At 39.3% G+C, this 20,312-nt stretch overlaps 1 protein-coding gene across 1 annotated transcript in view; it reads right to left on the bottom strand.

Annotated features, from left to right (window-relative positions):
• Positions 1-18,341, bottom strand: part of GOLIM4 (golgi integral membrane protein 4) — a 59,879-nt gene extending 41,538 nt beyond the window's left edge. Inside the window, exon 1 of the mRNA XM_015822164.1 lies at positions 17,728-18,341. Coding sequence (XP_015677650.1) covers positions 17,728-17,914 — 187 coding nt within the window. The 5' untranslated portion in view covers positions 17,915-18,341. The remainder of the gene's footprint in view (positions 1-17,727) is intronic.
• Positions 18,342-20,312: the final 1,971 nt, after the last annotated feature.

Raw genomic sequence — 20,312 nt, forward strand, 5'->3', positions numbered from 1 at the left:
ATTATTATTATTATTATTATTATTATTATTATTATTATTATTATTATTATTATTATTATTATTATTATTATATAATGAAATTCAGTTCTCTAGCAGCGGTACCAATTATATTTGCTTGTTTGCTGTACGGAGAACATTTCAAATGTGAAACAAAACACACCCTCCAAACAACTGATTTGGACTTCCAGCATTTCAAATTCCAATGTTTTCACACCCTTATTGTTCATGTATATATGTGTGTACACACATGCACATACAGAAATCTCTCACCATGCTGAAAAAGAACAAAGATTATCCTTCGTATCCAAGAGTCTGAACTCACAGCCTTAGTTCAAACGTTCTTTTCAGAAAAGTATGGCAAGCACCAAAGGGGTAAGGGTGGGGAGCTAGGGAAGCTGGGGAATGTGTGTGAAGCAACAAGTTTTGTTCTACCCCAGTGGTTCTCAACCTTTTTAATGCCACGACCCCAACCGGTCGTAAGTCAAGGACTAAACCGGTCGTAAGTCGAGGACTAAACCGGTCGTAAGTCGAGGACTAAACCGGTCGTAAGTCGAGGGCTACCCAACCGGTCGTAAGTCAAGGACTTTCCCTGCCCGGGAGCGCCGCGCATGTGTGGTTCCGCCCCCTGCGCCGGCCGAGGCATAGCTGGAAAGCGGCAGAGACCGAGCAGGCCGACCACCAGCTGGCCTAGCCCAAGGGAGGTAAGGCACCCGCCGGAAAAGGGGGAAAAATGGCAGAAAAAAATGGCGGACAAAAAAAATGGCGGACAGCCTTGCTTGGCGACCCCCATGAAATGGTCGATCGACCCCAAATGGGGTCCCGACCCACAGGTTGAGAACCACTGTTCTACCCATACTCCAGATCTCTCAACTTCCAGACTTCCCTGTAAAGAACATAATGACAAAAGGCACTTACAGATAAGTTTAGAATTGCTTAGTGCAACTTGGAACCCTGGATAAAGGGTTCAAACTCAGAACATTTTGTATCCTTCTTAGTTTTGCATTAAGCCTTCTAGATATGTTTTGAGTGCAAGTTATGGGCATAATGGAGCCAGTATTTGTAACATCACCTTCATCACTATTAGGCAGAGGTGTCCATAGGCTGCATCATGTATGTAATGTCATAACATATGATAAAAAATGAGTGTCTCGGTGTTGCAATGCTACTGCTCCTGGGATGGGAGTACCAGAGTGATTGACACATCACTTCAAAACGTAATGCATGTTATTCAATTTCAAGTTAGTATGATATATGGACCCAGTCACTGTAGTTTATAAATCATGGTTCATGGCCCAGTGTTATCTGGAAATCAGGTCACAATAGATTGTTCTACTGTATAGACTGTCCTTAAAACAAACCAGCTCAGCACAATGTGTGCACCTATCCAAAACAGGTTCATAGACTAGCTTTACATTCAGAACTACTGATATGGTCTGGCAAATATCTTAATCGTACTGGCTGCCAATTCATTTCCAAGCCCTAATCAAAAACTTGATACAGATCTTTATAATTCCAAAAGGCTGAATATCTGGATAAATGCATCATCCTATTGTTCTCCTACTGCCAAGCTTTGGTTTGGGGCCCTGTAAATGAAGTCAAGTGGATATTTGCAAGGGAGAAGGTTTCAGATCTAGAAAGCTAGACGGGGAAGTCTACCTGGCATCCCCTAACAATGACTTCTCACATTTTTTTAACTTAGTTTTTGAGTTCTTGAGTTAATAGGATGTATATAGTTCATGAGAGTTGAACACCGAGTCCAGCTCAAGAATCCTAGACTGGAAAAAAGAGATTCTGAATTTGAAATATCCTGTTTGAGAGCAGAACTTTTGTTTCAGTTCTGAAATGAGCTGTCATTGAGACTGTTGAAATTTGAAGTAGAAATGTTTGGCGCTCAAAGCTTGGAAAAGTTTGCCTTGCATTTGAAACACCGTCCTGTATTCAGTCCAGCTATTTCGAACTTAAAATAAGATGTACTGAGCTCAAAAGAGAGTATGTGAAATTTGAAATTGTCAGAATTTGAAACATTCTTTACATTCCTAGAGAAAACAGAGTGTTCTCTGGACAACACCCTTAAGATACTGAATTATCATATGGTTCCTGCTCTGTTTGCTTTGTTCTGTTGCAAACTATCTGTTGTAGATGATTCTACTTCGTTCAAATTTTCCATATGACTTCAATGAAATTATGTAATTGCAGGTAGTGCAGAAGAACCGGAGAAACAGGATATCACTACTAGTTTTATGAAAACTACTAATTTCCCTTGCAGAGGTTTAAATCCGCAAATCGTTCTTACTAAAGAGATAAAGGCTAAAAGGAATGGAGTCTGTCATGCTTCTACAATTCTATTTCTTTACGTAAATTAATATAATTTCAGAGTCAAAACAATTCACTCAGTTCAGAGTTCTGAACTTTCAGCTAAAGACTCTTCAATGCCACATGGAAATTTTCAACTGCATCATGAAAAAAGTCATATTGATGAAAAATATTAATAGCATAAACCTAGATATGGACAAATGTTATCATAACTTCATGGGGTACTGAAGGGACTGAATGAACAAATAACGTCAAAGTTTGGTGCCTGTTTCATTTATGTTAGTTATATACTTTTGACTATTGGGAGATGCCAAATAATTACCTAGTTCAGGTCAATTCAATTAAATTCAATTATTAGGGTCAGGGGCTTTAGTATTTCATTAAATGATCAGAACTGTTTTGGGCTAGCCCCATCCTACATATATCACAAGACTTTGACTTATCACAGTGAAGTTCTGACCATGCAGATTTTTAGAGTCACACCATATCCTTCTACTCAAACAAAATATTTGAAAGCCTCTGCAAGCAAGTCGTTGATGGCTATCAGTCTGAAAACCATACAAAGCCATACATATAATTCTGAGCATTCAACAATCCAGTTAAAGAGGAATAGAAGTGATTTAGGACAATATGCTTCCAATATACTTCATAGCAGTTATAAGTACATATATATATTTAATCTCTCTTTCTAAAGTATCCTATTCTTCTTCTTCCTATATCTTATCTAATCACCAAAACCATAAACCACAAGTTGATTTTTTTCATTTTTACACAAACAGTCTTTAAGTGGGTGATATATCCTGAATGTACAAGCAAATCTAAACAGAGTAAATGAAAAGTAAATTAAATGTTTTAGAATAATCAAACCCAAATCCACACCTAAAAGCCATTGAAATGTTGAACAGGATCTGAAATGAACAATTCATTTTAGAAAAACTTAAAATATTACTGGTTTGAAGCTGTTTGCCACTGAAAAGGGGGCCAGAATTTCTACACAGTGTTCTGAAATACTGTTCAGCAGTTACAGGAAATCTTCAGTTAAAGTTGTTGCAGGTAAATATGGTGCAACTATAATTACTTATGCTTTCAAACAGGCACGTTACATGTTGGACAAATGTTTGCTTCAACTTTGGTGTCATTTATTCACTTAGATTCTATTTATAGATGAACTAACATGAAGCTCTAATAACATTCAGTGAAAAATTCAGAAGGGGCAAAAAAAATAAATTCACAGATTTTTAAATCTCCTTCTGTTGGTTTCATGTTTATATTCTAGGCAAATTTGTAGGAGCACAAAGTTATATTGCACCAGATTCTCTCTTTGTACAGTTTATGAAATACTACAAAATCTCTGACATATTTATAATGAGCTAAGCTTCTTGGAATGTTTCCAAATTTTGACATATAACTGTACTTTATTATCATATTTTTGATTTTCGTTTTACTGGTGATTTCAATAGAAAAGTTTTACCGGAGAATGAAAAGCTTCTTTCTTAGCTGTCATCTATCAAAAATCCCTTCTAATTCTCCCTGCCACCTAACAAACTAATGATGTATTCAAAAAGGACATTTAGTCTGAGTACAGCACAAAATACAATAATGCTGCATTAACCTCTTTGCATGTACAGCTCATTAGATCACTACAGACTTCACAGAGTGCTATATAGATCGAACCTTTTAAAAATATGTTTTAGGGTAAATCCTGAAATCCTTATGGATTTTGCTTGAGAAAAAACACTTCTAAAGTCAGTGTTAGGTAGATGTATCTACTAGTGTATATGCTCAAAACCCCCCCACAAAAACAGAACAGAACAAACAGGCCATCTATAAAAACAGAATCTCTGTTTCCCCAAAATTTTTCCACTTGGCAAAAGGAGCTCCGGAAAACCAAGAGCTTATTCATCCCTTTCACATTCTCCTTTCTCCCTGCCACAAGGCATGGCCAAGTTGTTCAGCCGAAAGGACGCTATTAGGAACTTGCCTGCTGTAGATTTCCATAATTACATTGCCATCTGAAAATAAGATATCAAACTACATGGGATAAATAAGATTTAATTTACTATTCCATATAAATTTAATGAAATGACATTCAAAATTATATGGCTTTTAGAAGAAAATAAATAAAAATAAGGAAAATGCAAGAAGGCTAGATCTATTGGGGATCCTATGGGAAACAAACAAGGGGTCTCTTTAAAAGAAGGCACTATGCTGTTTAGTGAACCACATGTCTTAGATACTGAAAATCTCAGACTAAGTCCCCAACATCTCCACATAGGGATAAAAAACTCTTTTCTGAAAGCAGACCTAATACTGAACCAACTATCTGCCTCATAAGAACAGTCCTGCTAGATTAGGGTTAGGGCAGGGGTAGGCAACCTCGGCTCTTTTATGACTCATGGACTTCAACTCCCAGAATTCCTGAATTCTGGGAGTTGAAGTCCATGAGTCATAAAAGAGCCAAGGTTGCCTACCCCTGGGTTAGGGTAACAACCATCTTAACCCAGCATTTTTTTTCTTTCTATCTCATGGCTTCTGGCATACTTGAAAGTGAACATGGAGATATATTTTCTTTTCATCACCGCTTCCCACAACTGGAATTTTGAGTTATATAGTTTAGAGGCACATAAGCCTCTAAGACTAAGGTCTGTCCTCCACGAAATTAGCTAATGTCTCTTTAAAACAATCCTAGTTACTGGACATCAGCATGTCTTGTGCTAATGAAATTCACAGATGAATAATTCAATGTATGAAGTACTGGTGGGTAGTGTGTGTGTGTGTGTGTGTGTGTGTGTGTGTGTGTGTGTGTGTGTGTGTGTAAAACTCCTACCCTGCTTGTAACCTTTCCAAGGAAAACAAGCTGGCAAACACTGAACACAAATATGATCTAATAAGATTTATCATTACCTAGTGACCCTGAAGTGAACAGGTTGAAAACAGTCTGGCAAACAGGGAACACAAATATGATCTCATAAGATTTATCATTACCAAATAGCCCTGAAGCGAACAGGTTTTAATTTAGCTCTGATTAAGCCTTCGTTGACTGCTTTCAAGAAAATGGAGTCCAAGTAGTTTCGTTGAGGTACAAGGTACAAGGTTTCTAGGAGATTGTAGCATTGGAAAGAACATCTTTGGACAAGTAAAGTAGGATCGATTGGTTGACTGTATCTTAGCAAGTGTATTTTAGAAGTATGTCTAGATCTAGGCAATCTGTTCAGAAATACAACTTTTCTGGTGAGACACAAAAGTGATTTTTTAAAAATGTTTTATTTATCAAATTTATATAGCCATCCATCTCACCGAGGTGACTCTGGACAGTGCACAATAGTTAAAAAAAATATAAGAACAGCAAATACAAATATAAAAAACCCTAGTAATAAATAACCTAAAAACCAAAAAAAAAAAAAATCAAAATGGAGGGAGAATAAGAAATGTCCTCCTCAACAGTGCAATCATCAAGCCAAGTCTCCAATTCCTTGGGAGCCTCAGGCCTGGCCACAGAGCCTGGTCTTGAGGATCTTACGGAATCTCAAATTTGCAAAAGATTAGTGACAAAGACAAAACCTCAAGAAAGATGTGGTTGCTCCTACCTAAAAGCTGTTACAGTTACTTCCTTAATGCAAGTTTAATTGCAAGATAAAAGGGGAGGCAAAAAAACCCCTTATGACTACAAACAAATAAAAGCAAAGAAAATCAAGAACCTTGATTGGCAGATCTAATACCTCTCTCCATAAAATGTCTGTCTGTCTATCTATCTATCCACCTACCTCTCTCTCTCTCTCTCTCTCTCTCTCTCTCTCTCTCTCTCTCTCTCTCTCTCTCGTTCTCCTTATCTCCCTGTCATCTATGATTCAAATCTTCACATGAAGTGTTTTTGCTGAATTAATCACAATACAAAAGACATGTGAAAACATCAAGGAGGGTCACTTTTCACTTTTCAATTTAACTTAAATGTTTAAAATTATAAACAGATGAAAAGCACAAGTTTATTCGGTCTTCTGAGGCCCTGAATGCAAGTTTAAAAAGACAAAGTCTAGCCCTGGAGTGTGGTACTTTATCCATTACAGGATAGAGATTGGTGGGGAATTGTTCAAAAGTCTTCTCAAATGAAAGAAGTTTTTTTCTCCCACAGAGCTGAGAGTTTCTATTAAATTCTTTTAGCATTTTTAATGAAGATGGGAAGATACTTAAATAGGTTTTTTTTTATTCCTCTATTTGCCATTACTCCAAGGCACACTGACAAACTGCACTTTCCAAAGAATAAGAGTTGCTCACCACTACTTCCCCTTATTTAACTGAAGCATGGAAATTTAGTGCGGTTATAGGTTTCTGGAGAGATAGATAGGACATTCATAATTTGCACTATAGCTAGTTTTTCATTAAACCAAGCACAAGAATACCACAATCCATCTAGGAGAATTTTAGCAAAATTTACATTTTCTTTGAAACAAATGTCAAAAGGAGATCCTTTTTAATTAAGAAAAAACATAGACTCTTTTTTTTAAAGGAGAGTTTTTCTGTACAGCACTATTAAAATAGCATCCTACTGAAGGCTTAAATGTCAGTGCTGACTGCATAAGTTCATTAACTTTTGGTTTTTAAAAATAAGCAGCACAGTAAGCTCACGACATTACTACATATTTATTTCCACTTCGCTCTGCTCTTGTGTGAAGAAAAGAATAAGCCAAAGATAACTATAACTATAACTTCCAATTTCATTTAAATTGAGATATGTGGAATCAAGACTATGAAAAGACTATCATTTAAGCCTCATCTTAAAAACTGTTGGGACAAATTTCATCTTCTCTTGGGAGAATATTCAGTGAAATGGACATTCATTTTAGTTCCTTGCACATCAGGAGATTTCAAGAGATTATCTTTTCTAGGATTTTCCCATGTATTGATGTCAATCTGATTGGTCTGTAGTTCCTGGTTTTATTTATTTTTCCCCTTTTTTGAAAACTGGAACCACAGCAACTCTTTTCCAGTCCTCTGACACTTGCTCCATGCTCCAGGATCATTTATAAAAATCACAAAAATCAACTCTTCAGTTTGTGTCATTGTAACTTGAAGTTTTACTCCTAGTCTCTCATTCCTTTTAGCAGCCATCTGGAAATAGGAAAATCCTACTTATAACAGCTGTTTCACGACATCTTCCACGATCAGGGTTACCAAACATGAGCTGCAAACATCCAGGCAACTATAGATTCAACTTTCTCTGAAATGTTTTGCTGCCACTTCAGAGTTGTGTAGATTATTGTATCTCAAATCTGGTAGCAATATCCATTACAGAATCGTCCCCTGGCTTTAAAAGATGGCTTGTTTCTGAAATAACACATCTACACAATATACAGATGCATCCAAAAGTATTGGTATCCCTCCACTTCTTCTCTAATTTCCCAATTTGCTGTGAAATAATTTGAAACTGATTCAAGTGTATAGCATCTGCCTTTCTTTATTCCATAGTCCGTAGAGCAGACATATTGCTTTTGATGTCTGATTTAACATATTCTTGTAAACAATAAAGCAAATAAAAAACGTCATTCCTGCTCTGTAAGACACATCAGGGAGTAATCTTAACAATTTGCTCTGTTGGAATTGAATGTTTTGTAATTAGTCATGCTTATGGTGGCAGCTAGTACTTATTACACAGTCAATAAATAACTACTTGTCTCTTCTGTAGAGTTTAACTATGAGCGATAACTTTCCACTGATTGTAGAATTAGTAGGAAAAGATCACCTTAGTCCAATACTGTATAAACTGCAGGAAAACCATTTCAACCATCCATGAAAGATGGTGGTTCAGCATCTTCTTAAACATTTCCAGAGCACACCTTCCATAAGTACACTGTTCCACACCTTCCATAAGTACACCATAAGTACACTGTTGTACAGTTCTGGCTTTCAAGAGGTTTCTCCTTACATTTAAGTCACCAGGTACCAGTTGAGCTTATGCTTGTTATTTCTAATTCTAATTCCAAAATATGTTCTTTTCTGCAGAGTATCTTGATCCCAAAGGAAGAAACAGTGAGAGCTGGACTTTCCATATCAAGTGCACAATCTTCTTTGCATTGCACATTTCTTTAGGTCAGGCCTTGTCAGCAGTTTTACTCCATGCTGCTCAGAAAGAATCATAGAAATGATTTTATAGCCAGACTGGATTAATGTTAATTTATGTTTTAACTCTTCTTAACCCCCATTAGTACTTGCTTAATTAAAAACATACAAAGTATATTGAAGAAAATAAAATAAACAAGTTACTCCTGTTAAGCTACTATTGTTAAGTATACATAGAGTTTTAAAATTTATTTATGATGTTAAACTATTTTCTGCATGTACTGATGCCATTATAGATTTCAGACTTTAGGTCAGCCTTCCATGAACAGGTCTACTGCAAACAGACTATTATGCATTAGTTTGTGTACAAATACACCAGACAAAAGAATCTGTCTAATGTAATGCAAAAGGTTATTTTACTGTTGGAGACTTTCAGATGCAACAAATATAAATTGAAAAACATTAAGGGACATCACAGTATAATTTTAAGATGCTGATTCACTAAACTAAACCTTTATTTATAAATGTTTCTGTTTTCAGAGGCTGAGACTTAAAGACAACCTCCAACTTTCCTCCAGTCTTATTTTTAGGTAGATGTTAAAGCCAGTTTAATATTAGCTGGCTGATTTTATTTGAAACATGGTGTGGTAATTGTCTAGACCTTACATGCTATCATATTTATTTTAGCTAGTCTGGGCAGGCATTTTTTTTTAAATTCTTCCTTGAGACCAAGGACTTAAATAGGAGTGTTTCCTATTTAAAGCAGTGTAGCATGCTGAGCTAACATTCCAGTGCTCCAAAATTACATCAGTATCCATTTCATAAAAGAACAACTGGTAAAGTCAGACTGGAAAAAAACATAGGTAACTATTTATAGAGGGCCTTTTTTTAATCACAATCTTGCATGGAATGCTTAACAGTTATTATCTTAATTCCACTGAAGTCCACAAAAAGTTCATATTTATGATCGCTGAAGTGTCTTGGAGTCATGTGATCCCCTTTTGAGGCCTTCGGACAAGCAAAATCAATGGGGCACCCATATTCACTTAACAAATGCAATGATTCACTTAACAACTATGGCAAGAAAAGTCATAAAATGGGGCAAACTCGCTTAACAAATTTTTCACTTAGCAACATAAATGTTGGGCTCATTTGTGGTTGTAACTTGAGGACTACCTGTATCATCATTCATAAAATAGCATATGGTTACAGATGATTCTCAACTTACAATCATTCATTTAGCAGCCATTTGAAGTTATAACAGCACTGAAAAAAGATCTAAGACTGGTCCTCACACTTATACTATCATAGCTTCCCCACAGTCATGTGATTAAAATGTGGGTGCTGGGCAACTGGCATGTATTACAATGGTTGCAGAGTCCTGGGGCCATGTGATCACCATTTGTGACCTTCCCAGGTGACTTCTGATAAGCAAAGTCAATGGGGGAAGCTGTATTTGCTTTAAGACCCAATGATTCACTAAATCACGGATCGGCAACCCGCGGCTCCAGAGCCGCATGTGGCTCTCTAAGCCTTCTCCTGCGGCTCCCAGCCTCCTCTGCCATTTGCAGAGAGAGAGGCAGAGACAGAGAGAGGCACTTGCGATTCCCTTCTCTCTCTCTCTCTCTCTCTCTCTGTCTCTCTCTCTCTCTCTCTCTCTCTCTCTCTCTGTAAGTGTAAAAAAGAGAGTGTTCCGACGAGTTGACAAGCTTATTGGGCAGGGCTCCTCCCTTTGCTGCATCTCTGCAGGAAGCAGGAAGGGCAGGAGAGAGCCAGCCCAATAATGTGTGTCAGCTTGTTGGAGAAAAGCCTGAAGCCAGTTTGCTAGGTGAGCAGAAGATCGGAGAGAGGGAGGGGGGAAAGAGAGAGAGAGTGACAGAGAGAGGGAGAGAGGGAAAGAGAAAAAAGAGAGGGGGAGAGGGGTAGAGGAAAGAGAGAGAAAAAGAGGGGGGGAGAGGGAGAGGAAAGAGAGGGAGAGAGAGAAAGAGGGAGAGGGAGAAGAAAGAAAGAGAAAGAGAGAGGGAGAGGAAAGAGAGGGAGAGGGAGAGAGAGAGTGGAGAGAGAGAAATGAGAGAGGGAGAGGAAAGAGAGAGAGGGAGAGAGAGGGAGAGGGAGAGAAAGGGAGAGAAAGGGAGAGAGAAAAAGAGAGAGAGAGAGGGGGAGGGAAAGAGAGAGAGCAAGAAAGAGAGAGGGAGAGAGAGGGAGGAAAGAGAGAGAGAAAGAGAGGGAGAGAGAGAGAGAGGAAAGAAAGAGAGAGGAAAGAGAAAGAGAGAAAGAGAGAGAGGGAGAGGAAAGAAAGACAGAAAGAGAGAGGGAGAGAGAGGGGGGAGAGGAAAGAGAGAGAGAGGGAGAGGGAGAGGAAAGAGAGAGAGAGGGAGAGGAAAGAGAGGGAGAGAGGGAAAGAGAAAGAGGGGGGGAGAGAAAACTCATGCACAGCAGCCTCTATTTCTTTTTAATTAAACTCTTCAATCAAGGTCCCCACCCCAGTGTTTTCTTTTCTCTGGGAAACAGGTCCAAGTGGCTCTTTGAGTGTTTAAGGTTGCAGACCCCTGCACTAAACAATGAAAAATCTGGTTACAATTGTGGTCATAAGTTGCGAACAAGCTGTATTGTGAACTGAACAGTGTGGTCATTTTAATAAACCATGATAAAAACCATTCATGATTTAGCACTATGAATGAACTAAGCCCCAGAAATGCTAACTAGGAAGCAGCTGTACAAATAAATATACAACAGCCAGCCATGAACAATAGTCCCCGACGTTTCTAAAAATAAACCAACATGTTGGCACACACATAACCAGTTATTATTTTAGTTTGATTCCAAACTGAAAAAAAAGCATCTAATTCATTGTAACCCAAGTTTTCTCAATGGTAGATAGCATTCCGCTCCCACTGAACTTTCCACGGGCATAGCAGAATACACCCTTGGTTTTTGTTCTGTCATCCAGAACAGATGTTTGTGCTTAAAACATTCCTGCTACCTTCTCTCCCTGCTCCACAATCCTCATTATCCTCAACTTATTAATGGGAACAAAAGAGACAAAGAGCAATAACCAACCCAAAAGAAAACACAGAGAATTGCAAGAGGACTATACAAAACTCATTATTCATCACCCGATGACTGCAACATTACTTGATAATTTATAAATGAAAGACATTTGTATGACTTTTTGTCAACAGAAAGTCCAAGACAGAATTCCTGAATTGGATTACAAGTCATTGGATAATCTCAGATGGTATGCGTTTGCGGGTGAATCAAAGCTTCATCCACTCCAAAGAAGAAATGTAACAACAAATATAAATGTGTATATCTTTTCCCTACCATACACACATTGAAGCATAGTTGGAAAAGTGACCCCCTACCTCTCTTCCCAGAATTTTAGCCTCCTATTTGTCTGAACAGAAGATTCAACAGAGTTTGGATGAGACTTTACCTAATGTATTAAGTATTAACAGATTATCTTGTGAATATCTACTCAAATAAACTGCTCTGTGATCCATGATCTCTTTCTCTCTTGACTGACCAATGGCCCTGTGCGCTTACTTTACTATGAAAATACCACTGTTGACTCCAAAAATAGCAACTTGCCAAAGTTTTCTGTAACTAGAAAAAAAAATCAGGAGAAAGGACTGGTACTTTTCCAGATTGCCAAGAACAAATTGGTAGAAGCAAGCTGACACGTTGAATTTTAACCTTGTATGGGGACAGGATGTTCGTACTCAGCAACTGCTATCCAAATACGTTCAATAAACATGCCAAGCTGTGAGAGTGGTCCATCTGCCACATTATCAGTTTCTAGCCAAAATATCTGTTTTATCACTTGGGGCACAGTGGTTGGCTTGTATAGGTCTACCCATTTTCAATAATACTAGCATGTTTCAACCTGGGGTGTTCTAGTATATAATGCATATATTATATATAAAATATATAATAGATTATTTAATATTATCTTGCACATGCATGCATACACATATGCTTGAATGAAGAGCAACTGCTCAAAGAAAGAGCATGTATCTTCTATGCTCCCAGATACAATTTCAGCATCTTTAGTTAAAATGTAAAATTATCAGAGGGCAAAAATTCTCCCTATGATGTTGGTAAGCTCCTGTTTGTTAAAGAACAGCAAACTTTAGACTTGCTTGATATTTAATAGAACATGAAGACCCATCAATCAGAGATATGGACAAAAGACAAAGAACGTGCTTCAAAGAATATCCCGAGCCTAATGTTTGCTTTCAGTATTAAAGCTGAACTGAACTATTTGAAATTACAACAACACTGAAAAAAATGACTTATGACCGTTTTTCAGACTTAGGACCATGGTCACCTGATCAAAATTCAGATGTTTGGCAATTAACTCATATTTATGATGGTTGCAGTGTCCTGGGGTCATGTGATAATCTTTTCTGACTTTCTGACAAGCAAAATCAATGGGGCAGCCAGATTCACTTAACAACCATGTTACTAATAACTGCAGTGATTCACTTAACAACTGTGGCAATACAAGCCATAAAATGGGACAAATTCACTTAAGAGCTATCTCATTTAGCAACAGAAATTTTGGGCTCAATCTTGGTCGTACGTTGAGGAGTACCTGTATGTCTAATGAACACTATAGCCAACATTATCAAACATGCAAATTTTAAAAGTACATGAACAACCTTGGATCACTCTGATTATGAGTCACAAAATACCAGCCTCTGTTCAAAGTTTAGTTGTATATGAATTTATCACCAAATATTTGATAGTCACAGTCCTTCTAATGCAGGGTATCTTTACAATCTAGCCCAAAACAAACATAGATGGGCATTTTACAGAGCCCACTTTGTTGCCATCCCATCCACTGGTGGGGAGATTTTGTTGGGATTCTTTATTTAGAAACACTTTGCCCTTATGAAATCCAGCAAAGTAGCTCATGTCTTCATTTGGTGTCCTTTTTACAACAACATCCACTCTCCAAAAGAATTTACCCAAAATCTTTAAGGTGTTCATGATCTCATCTTGGAGATTGACTGCAATAGCATACAAAATCCTTTTACTATACTGGTCTTAAGAGCTCGTCTAAGAAAGCCAAAACATCTTAACATGATTATCTCATGGAATTCTAGTAATTTTGAAATTATGTTTATTTAATTTTAAGGTCTTGCAGATGCGACACAGGAATGTTGCACATGCCCTACTGCCAATCTACACAATTAGGTTGTTAGAACTAAGTCAGAAAACATAATCCTTATGAAGAATATATGTCTATGGATGGTTATATAAAAAAATGAAAACATATGGATTAACTTTTTAACTGGATTACAATAGAAACTGATATAATAATTTTCAGAACTACTAAGTAACTAAATTAATTGAGATTCTGTATGCAATGTTTTTGGGAAAACAGTTCTATGCCATATAAATAAAGGCTGAAAATTACTATAATGCTGATATGGCTCTAATAATTAATGCTTTGACAATATTAATTACTGTGTGTTATGACCTCCAAAAATATATTTCCAACATTCATCTCCAACACAATTGATTTTCACAAGATGGGATATCAATGTTTATATCCATTATGTCAGTACTAAATGGGAATTCTAATATCCCAATTCCAAAATTCCAATATTATGCTTTCAAATTCCGCTTCTCAACACTGCTTCATGGAACATTAATTCTCACAAACACATTAGACATTAACAGTTTATTACAGCATCGTGTCATTAGCCAATAAGCAAAATTGATCACTAGAACCATATTTTTTCCAGGAGATTGACATGGGTTAAATACTTCAGGAAATCTGATTGAAATCTTATTTTAAAATGCCTCTTTTTAAATGGCTAAATATCTGATGATTCACAATTTTAAAACATGTATTTATTAATTTGAACTCATAATCTCAAATTCTAAAGTAATGGTACAATAATTTATTATACAATCTAACAATATATCCATATTTATTCAGATGTCTAATTCAATTTAACAAGCCTTATTTTCAGGCAGCTATGTATAATGGATCCGAGTCTCCAAATATTTGGAGCAACTCCCAATAACCCTTGCTTTTAAACATGTGAGCCAGAATAGAGAGAAATTGGAGCTTGACAACATCTGAAGAGGAATATGTTATTAATCCCTAATGCAAAATATTATATAAATGTTATTAACTCATAACTTGATCACTCATTTAGTCTATTTCAGTGGTGGCAAACCTATTTGTGCCAGAGGCAGCACTCAGAGCCCTCTCTGTGGGCACATGTGCCGTCACCCCAGCTCCGCCTCCCCTGCAGACCCCTCCTCACCAGCAGCCCTCCCGAAGGAGAGTAGCCCATGCAAAACAGCACAGCCAAGGACATGGCAGCCGGGCAGCGGGGACAAGACTCCGCCCTCACACCCCATCATGCGCAAATGATGCTGCGGGACGCGGGCAGAGGGCGTAGCCGCCATGGCACTGCTGGGCCACCTGAGTGATCTGCGGCGGGTTGTGGAGACGGTGAGTGGTCCTGTGGGCAGGGCAGGGGGCGGAGCAGAGCGGGCGGGCTGGGGGGGCAGGCGGGGGCAGGTTTTGGACACTCAGTCATCACTGGTCTATTGCAATAGACTTGGGCCTACCTTAGGAGATAACCTGGAAGCTGCAACTGATACAAAATGTGACAGATTATTGCTGCACTAATCCCTGTAGGGTAAAATAACACCTATATTGAAGTTGTTTCATTAGTGCTTGTACATTTCCAGGACCAAATCAATGGGTCACTACTTTAAAGACTTATATACTGCAGCACTGGGCCATATCAGTTATAGTCTTGTCAAACTTGGATTGCTAATCTGGTTCAATCATCTAGAGAAAGCCTACAGGGATTCTCTTCTCCTTCTGAGGTACATTGAGTGTAGACAATATGACATGCTTTTTCCATGGTAGTCCCCAAAAGTATGTGTCACCTCCCCCTTGTGGACAATCCAAAACAAATTAATCAATTTATTTCAATGAGCCCCAGCTGATTAAAAACATTTCCTTCTGGTTTTGATTGAAATATTATTGTTAAAGTTTTCTTTGTCTTTTTTCCATTCCTGTTTGTTATAATACGCTACTCAGAATTTCTTGCAATTGGGGCAAGTTGCAAATACTATCAAGAATACTTGTATATTAGAACTATGTAATTCTGAAGTTGGGCAGCCTCCAAACTAGATAGATAGATGGATGGATGGACGGACAGACGGACGGACGGACAGACAGACTTAAGATTGCCCATAAAGCAACTCAGCAGCTAGTTGCTAAACACCCTAACCAATGCCTTCCACGATCATCATAACAATAAAACAAAGGAGGAAGGGATGGTTATTAGCCCACCTAACCCCCCAACCTCTGAAGTAATTTAAAAGTCCCTGCTTTTTGGCACATCTGACTTCAGCTTTGGCTTTGATACATATGACTTCAAGAGAAACAAGATTCCTTTAAAATAATCCAACTCTAATCAAAATGCTACTTCTCTAATTCTTTCCAGAATTTGGAAGGTAGCCTCTAGGGCATTGATACAGACAGGATTCAGAAAACATGATAAACCCAGGTTTGGTTTAATTGTACTTTTTGAATTTGCTAACCTAGCAGTTTAAAAGCATGCAAATGTGAATAGATAAATAGGTACCACTTCAGTGGGAAGGTAACAGCACTGTGATGTCATGCTGGCCACATGATCATGGAAAATGTCTTCAGACAGCATTGGCTCAACAGTCTTGAAATGGGTATGAGCACTGCCCCCCATGGTCAGCAATGACTAGCGAAATAAAATCCACGGGATTCCTTTACCTTTTTATTGAATGAATTCCACAACGTACCAAACCACAATTCATTATTCACAAACTACAACAGCAAGGATCAAATAGATTTTAAACCAAAGTTAAATTTAACACTATTGGATGACATGAAAAACAAACTGATCTGTTTCCCACATTATTTGACTGTTGATTTTGGCCAAAAAAAATTTTATATATTCTATTTCTTCTGAGGATCCTCTTAAACATTTTTCTGCAAATTTTAGCTTCTACACTTTTTTATGGCAAGCTAGTTCCAAGATCACTAACTTTTGTGTTCCTGTCAAATTTATATTATCCAGAAAGTACGGGGAGAGAGGGAGAGAGAGAGAGAATGCATTGGTAATGCACTTGGATAATGAAACACTTGCAAGCAAACAACCAAGCTCAGATAGCACCAAAGTCTGCAATGTACAGGAGAAAGTCTCTTCTTTCATAAGAAGAGAATACTCAGCAAAAAAGAAGATGTTGTCTTCTGTCAATTAAGCATTTTGGCATCATTTAATTATAATAGTTTCAGCAGATGGCAGCACCTAGTCTATCTTGGCTTATCAGAAAAGGTATGCTTTTTCAACACTGCTTGGTACTACAAGGCACTTGAATAGGAGATAACTTAGGAATTTTAGAGCTGATGGCTAGACTATAAAGTAAAAAAAAAAACCAGAAGAAAGCATTGCAAATTATTTCTATTATGTGGCCAGAATACTGCATGAATACAGTCTCAAGAAGTCAAGCTCAACTTGAAAGCATCTTTTATCTGTTAAAGAAACTATGTTAGCTAATTAGTGCTAATCATAGGCAATTCTTACACAATAAAGAGATAATTTAAGGACTTGTCTATTGTAAGATATGGCAGTTATCAAGATGATTCTAAAAGAGAATCTGGATTTCTAGATGTTACTGATTCCATTACCATTTTTCAAGTGGAACTAAGAACAAGGTGAACACTTTAAAAGATTGACCTAACCTCTGAATAGAGTAGAACAGGCATGTCAAACTCACGATGTCACGTGACGTCACGTGACGTATCGGGACTTTTTCCTCATTGCCAGCAATGGGGTGAGTGCGGTTTTGGCGTGATGCATCCGGCCCGCAGGCTGGCAGTTTGACATGCCTGTAATAGAATATCTTTATCGCCATTGTGTAACTCACAACAAAATTAAGAATTTATGTCTATTGAAGGCTACGAGATACAGCTGCTACACAGAATTTCACTACACTCTCAACTCTACTAATGTAGAAGAGTAACAATTTAGAACTTGACAGAAAACACTAATTTTTAACCAAGCCTATGAAGATCTCCTTGTGCACAGTTTTTTTGTGTTATTTTCAACAGAGGTTCAACAACCTCACAAGAATAACACCCCTGCTGAGACACAAAAAGGAGTAAGTTCTCATAGCACACTAACTTATTTGTCTTTGGTTTAACCAACTGAGGCTCATCAGCAAACTATGGTGAAGCATCTGCATGGTGCAATGGAGAACCCAGCCCAAGTCATCAGGTGGGAAGCAGGTGGAGCTTCTGTAGGAGCTCTCCAAGGTAGGACGAATCAAAGAAGACTTTACCTTGCAACTGTGCTGAGAGGGACTCTTGATGCTGTTGATACTTGATGGCCACGGCTTCAGCCTTCCTCAGCTGGTTCTGCAACTCATAGTACAGCATTGCCCCATAGATGAAGCCAAACACCACGGTGAGAAGCAAGAGAGACTGCAGGATCCGCTTCTGTTTTCGGGAACACATCCCGTTTCCCATAGTCCCAACCTTTGAGGTGGGATCCAAGTCGATGTCCCCCTAGGACTTCAGCAGCATCAGGCCACAACATGAACCAGGGAAGAGACCTCTCAGAGACGAGGAGGTTCTGGCACGGCTGCTGCCATAGGCCCCGGTGCGAACTTTAACCAGCTACAACCACTGCCAGGAATCCAAGGTCATAGCAAGCGAGCTTTGCAAGAGCTTTGCAGGTTCCCAGGAGACCGAGATCTGGCGTTGCCTGGAGGGACGGCAGGGTCAGTTCCCAAGAGGCCGGTTCAGCTGGGCATCCAAAAGGAAGCCCGTCCGTCCCCAGCACGGCTCGGAGATGCTGTTCAGAAGAAACGGGACGTCTTCCAGGCAGGCTTGTCCTTGCTTCACCAATTACTCTGCCGAATTTCAAGGTGAACCCCAGCGCTGCTGCAGGGGACGGTTCTCTCCCCCCCCGCCCCTCCCCGGGACTGGAGGGGCTCCTCTTCCCAGCGCCCTCTTCGCTTTGGCAGAGATGGCTTTGAAGGGAGCCCGGCGAGACTCTTCCAAGCAAGGCAAGTCTCCCCGTTGGAGACTTGCTTCAAAGCGCCTTTCCCGTTAAAGTTACTTTTTTTTTTAATTGTTGCCAAACTGCCCCCCCAAAAGGAAGCTTTTCTTCTCCGGTTCTCCGCCTCGCTTTGGACAACCATCCAGCGCCGCCACTTACGTGTCACCTCCGCTCCCGGGCTGCTTTTTTTTTTTTTCTTCTTCTTCTTTTTTTTTTTTTTTTTTTTTCTAGCGGGATCCCTGAAGGAAGTCCCGCTCCGGCCGCCGCCTCATTGGGCACAGCCTCTGGATCCTCTCCTCCTCTCGAGAAGGCAGAGCGCGCGCCCATTGGACGTTCGACGCGTCTGTCTGGCCCGCCGAGCGCCAACCCCTCCCTTCTCCTCCCACCCAACCGCTTCTGTCGGCTTTGGGAGAGGAGGGAAGAGAGGAAGAAGGGGGAGGGGTTGGTGGGGAGGGCGGGGCCGTCGCGCGCCAGGGCCGGAGGATAATGCACGGCGGGGCGGGGGGGGGAGGCAGCGAGCGTGGTCTCGTTCGGTGGTTGGTGGTCTCCTCTCCGCTTTTCACCAAAATGCGAGCGTCTGGCCGGTGGGGTGGGGGAACTGTACACGTGTTGCAAACTACGGAACACGCCGAGACTGCAGCCAAACGTTGGCTCTTGTCTACAGTCTCTTGGGGTCGTCCGAATCCTTTGCAACCCAAATACGTTCGAACTGTGGTTTCCAACGTTTTTATGGATGACGGTCCCTCCAAGTCTTGGACTTTTTTTTACTCAGTGGATTTAAAATATTTCTAAGGCTGTTTCGGATTGCACCGGCAGACACAAATGAGGGTGTGTTTTTTTAAAAAAAGGTTTTGCTGCATTGTCACAACGCCTTGCTCAGTAGTTTCGTGGTAAAAGTTTAACTTTCTGGTCTTAGGAGTTTTGTAAGACAGTTTTCATCGTCCCAGTTAATGCCCGGGAGGGGGGGTGTTCCTTATGAGATAATAAATCTGTTACTCTTTAAAGCATAATTGTAGCAATCAATCTTGGTTGATCTAAAAAAGATAAGTGTTTGAATAGTATCAGAATGGAAAAAAGCATCCAGAGCTATAAGAAAGTTGAAAAAAAAAATCCAAAAGATGACGTGGCATTGTATATTATTGTTATGAAACTTGAAATTTGATTCAAGGGGGTCTTTACCTCTAGACGGTTTTTGGTTTGAAGATGGGATGTAAAGTATGGTGAGCATAATTTACTTAACTATTCATTTTCTACGTATGCACGCCTGTTGCAATCAATGACTCGCTTTCCCTTTTGCAAGTTTACAATTACAATATCCTAACTATTGCTTTTGTAAATACTTACATTTAAAATAAAACATTTGCTGATTTGTTGGTCTTTTAATTCTTTTGCAGATTTATTTAAGTTTTCTTAGCACTTGGTTTTCCTTTTTGTTGAAGAACTTTCCAGTTACCTGTAATGTATGTCCATCCATTGCTGGCCCTGGCTGTCATGTGATCTTTGAGCAGGAGTCATGAGTTCAGAAGGGCCCCTAGATTGTGAACTGGGTCTGTTTCAAGCAGTGCAACCCTATCCAAAAATGGTAAATCACCAGATACAGGAGGCTGCAAAACCCAAATCCACTCAATCTTAAAACAACAATCTGTTGTTCTCCAAGCACTGAGAGAGGACATCAACATCTCATCCAGTATCTCTATGACAGTGGTTCTCAACCTTTTTAATGCCGCGACCCCAACCGGTCGTAAGTCGAGGACTAAACCGGTCGTTAGTCGAGGACTAAACCAGTCGTAAGTCGAGGACTACCCAACCGGTCGTAAGTCGAGGACTTTCCCTGCCTGGGAGCGCCGCGCATTCGTGGTTCCG

Source organism: Protobothrops mucrosquamatus, unplaced genomic scaffold (genome assembly GCF_001527695.2).
Source record: "Protobothrops mucrosquamatus isolate PMUCROS unplaced genomic scaffold, P.Mucros_1.0 scaffold1482, whole genome shotgun sequence".
NCBI lineage: Eukaryota > Metazoa > Chordata > Lepidosauria > Squamata > Viperidae > Protobothrops > Protobothrops mucrosquamatus.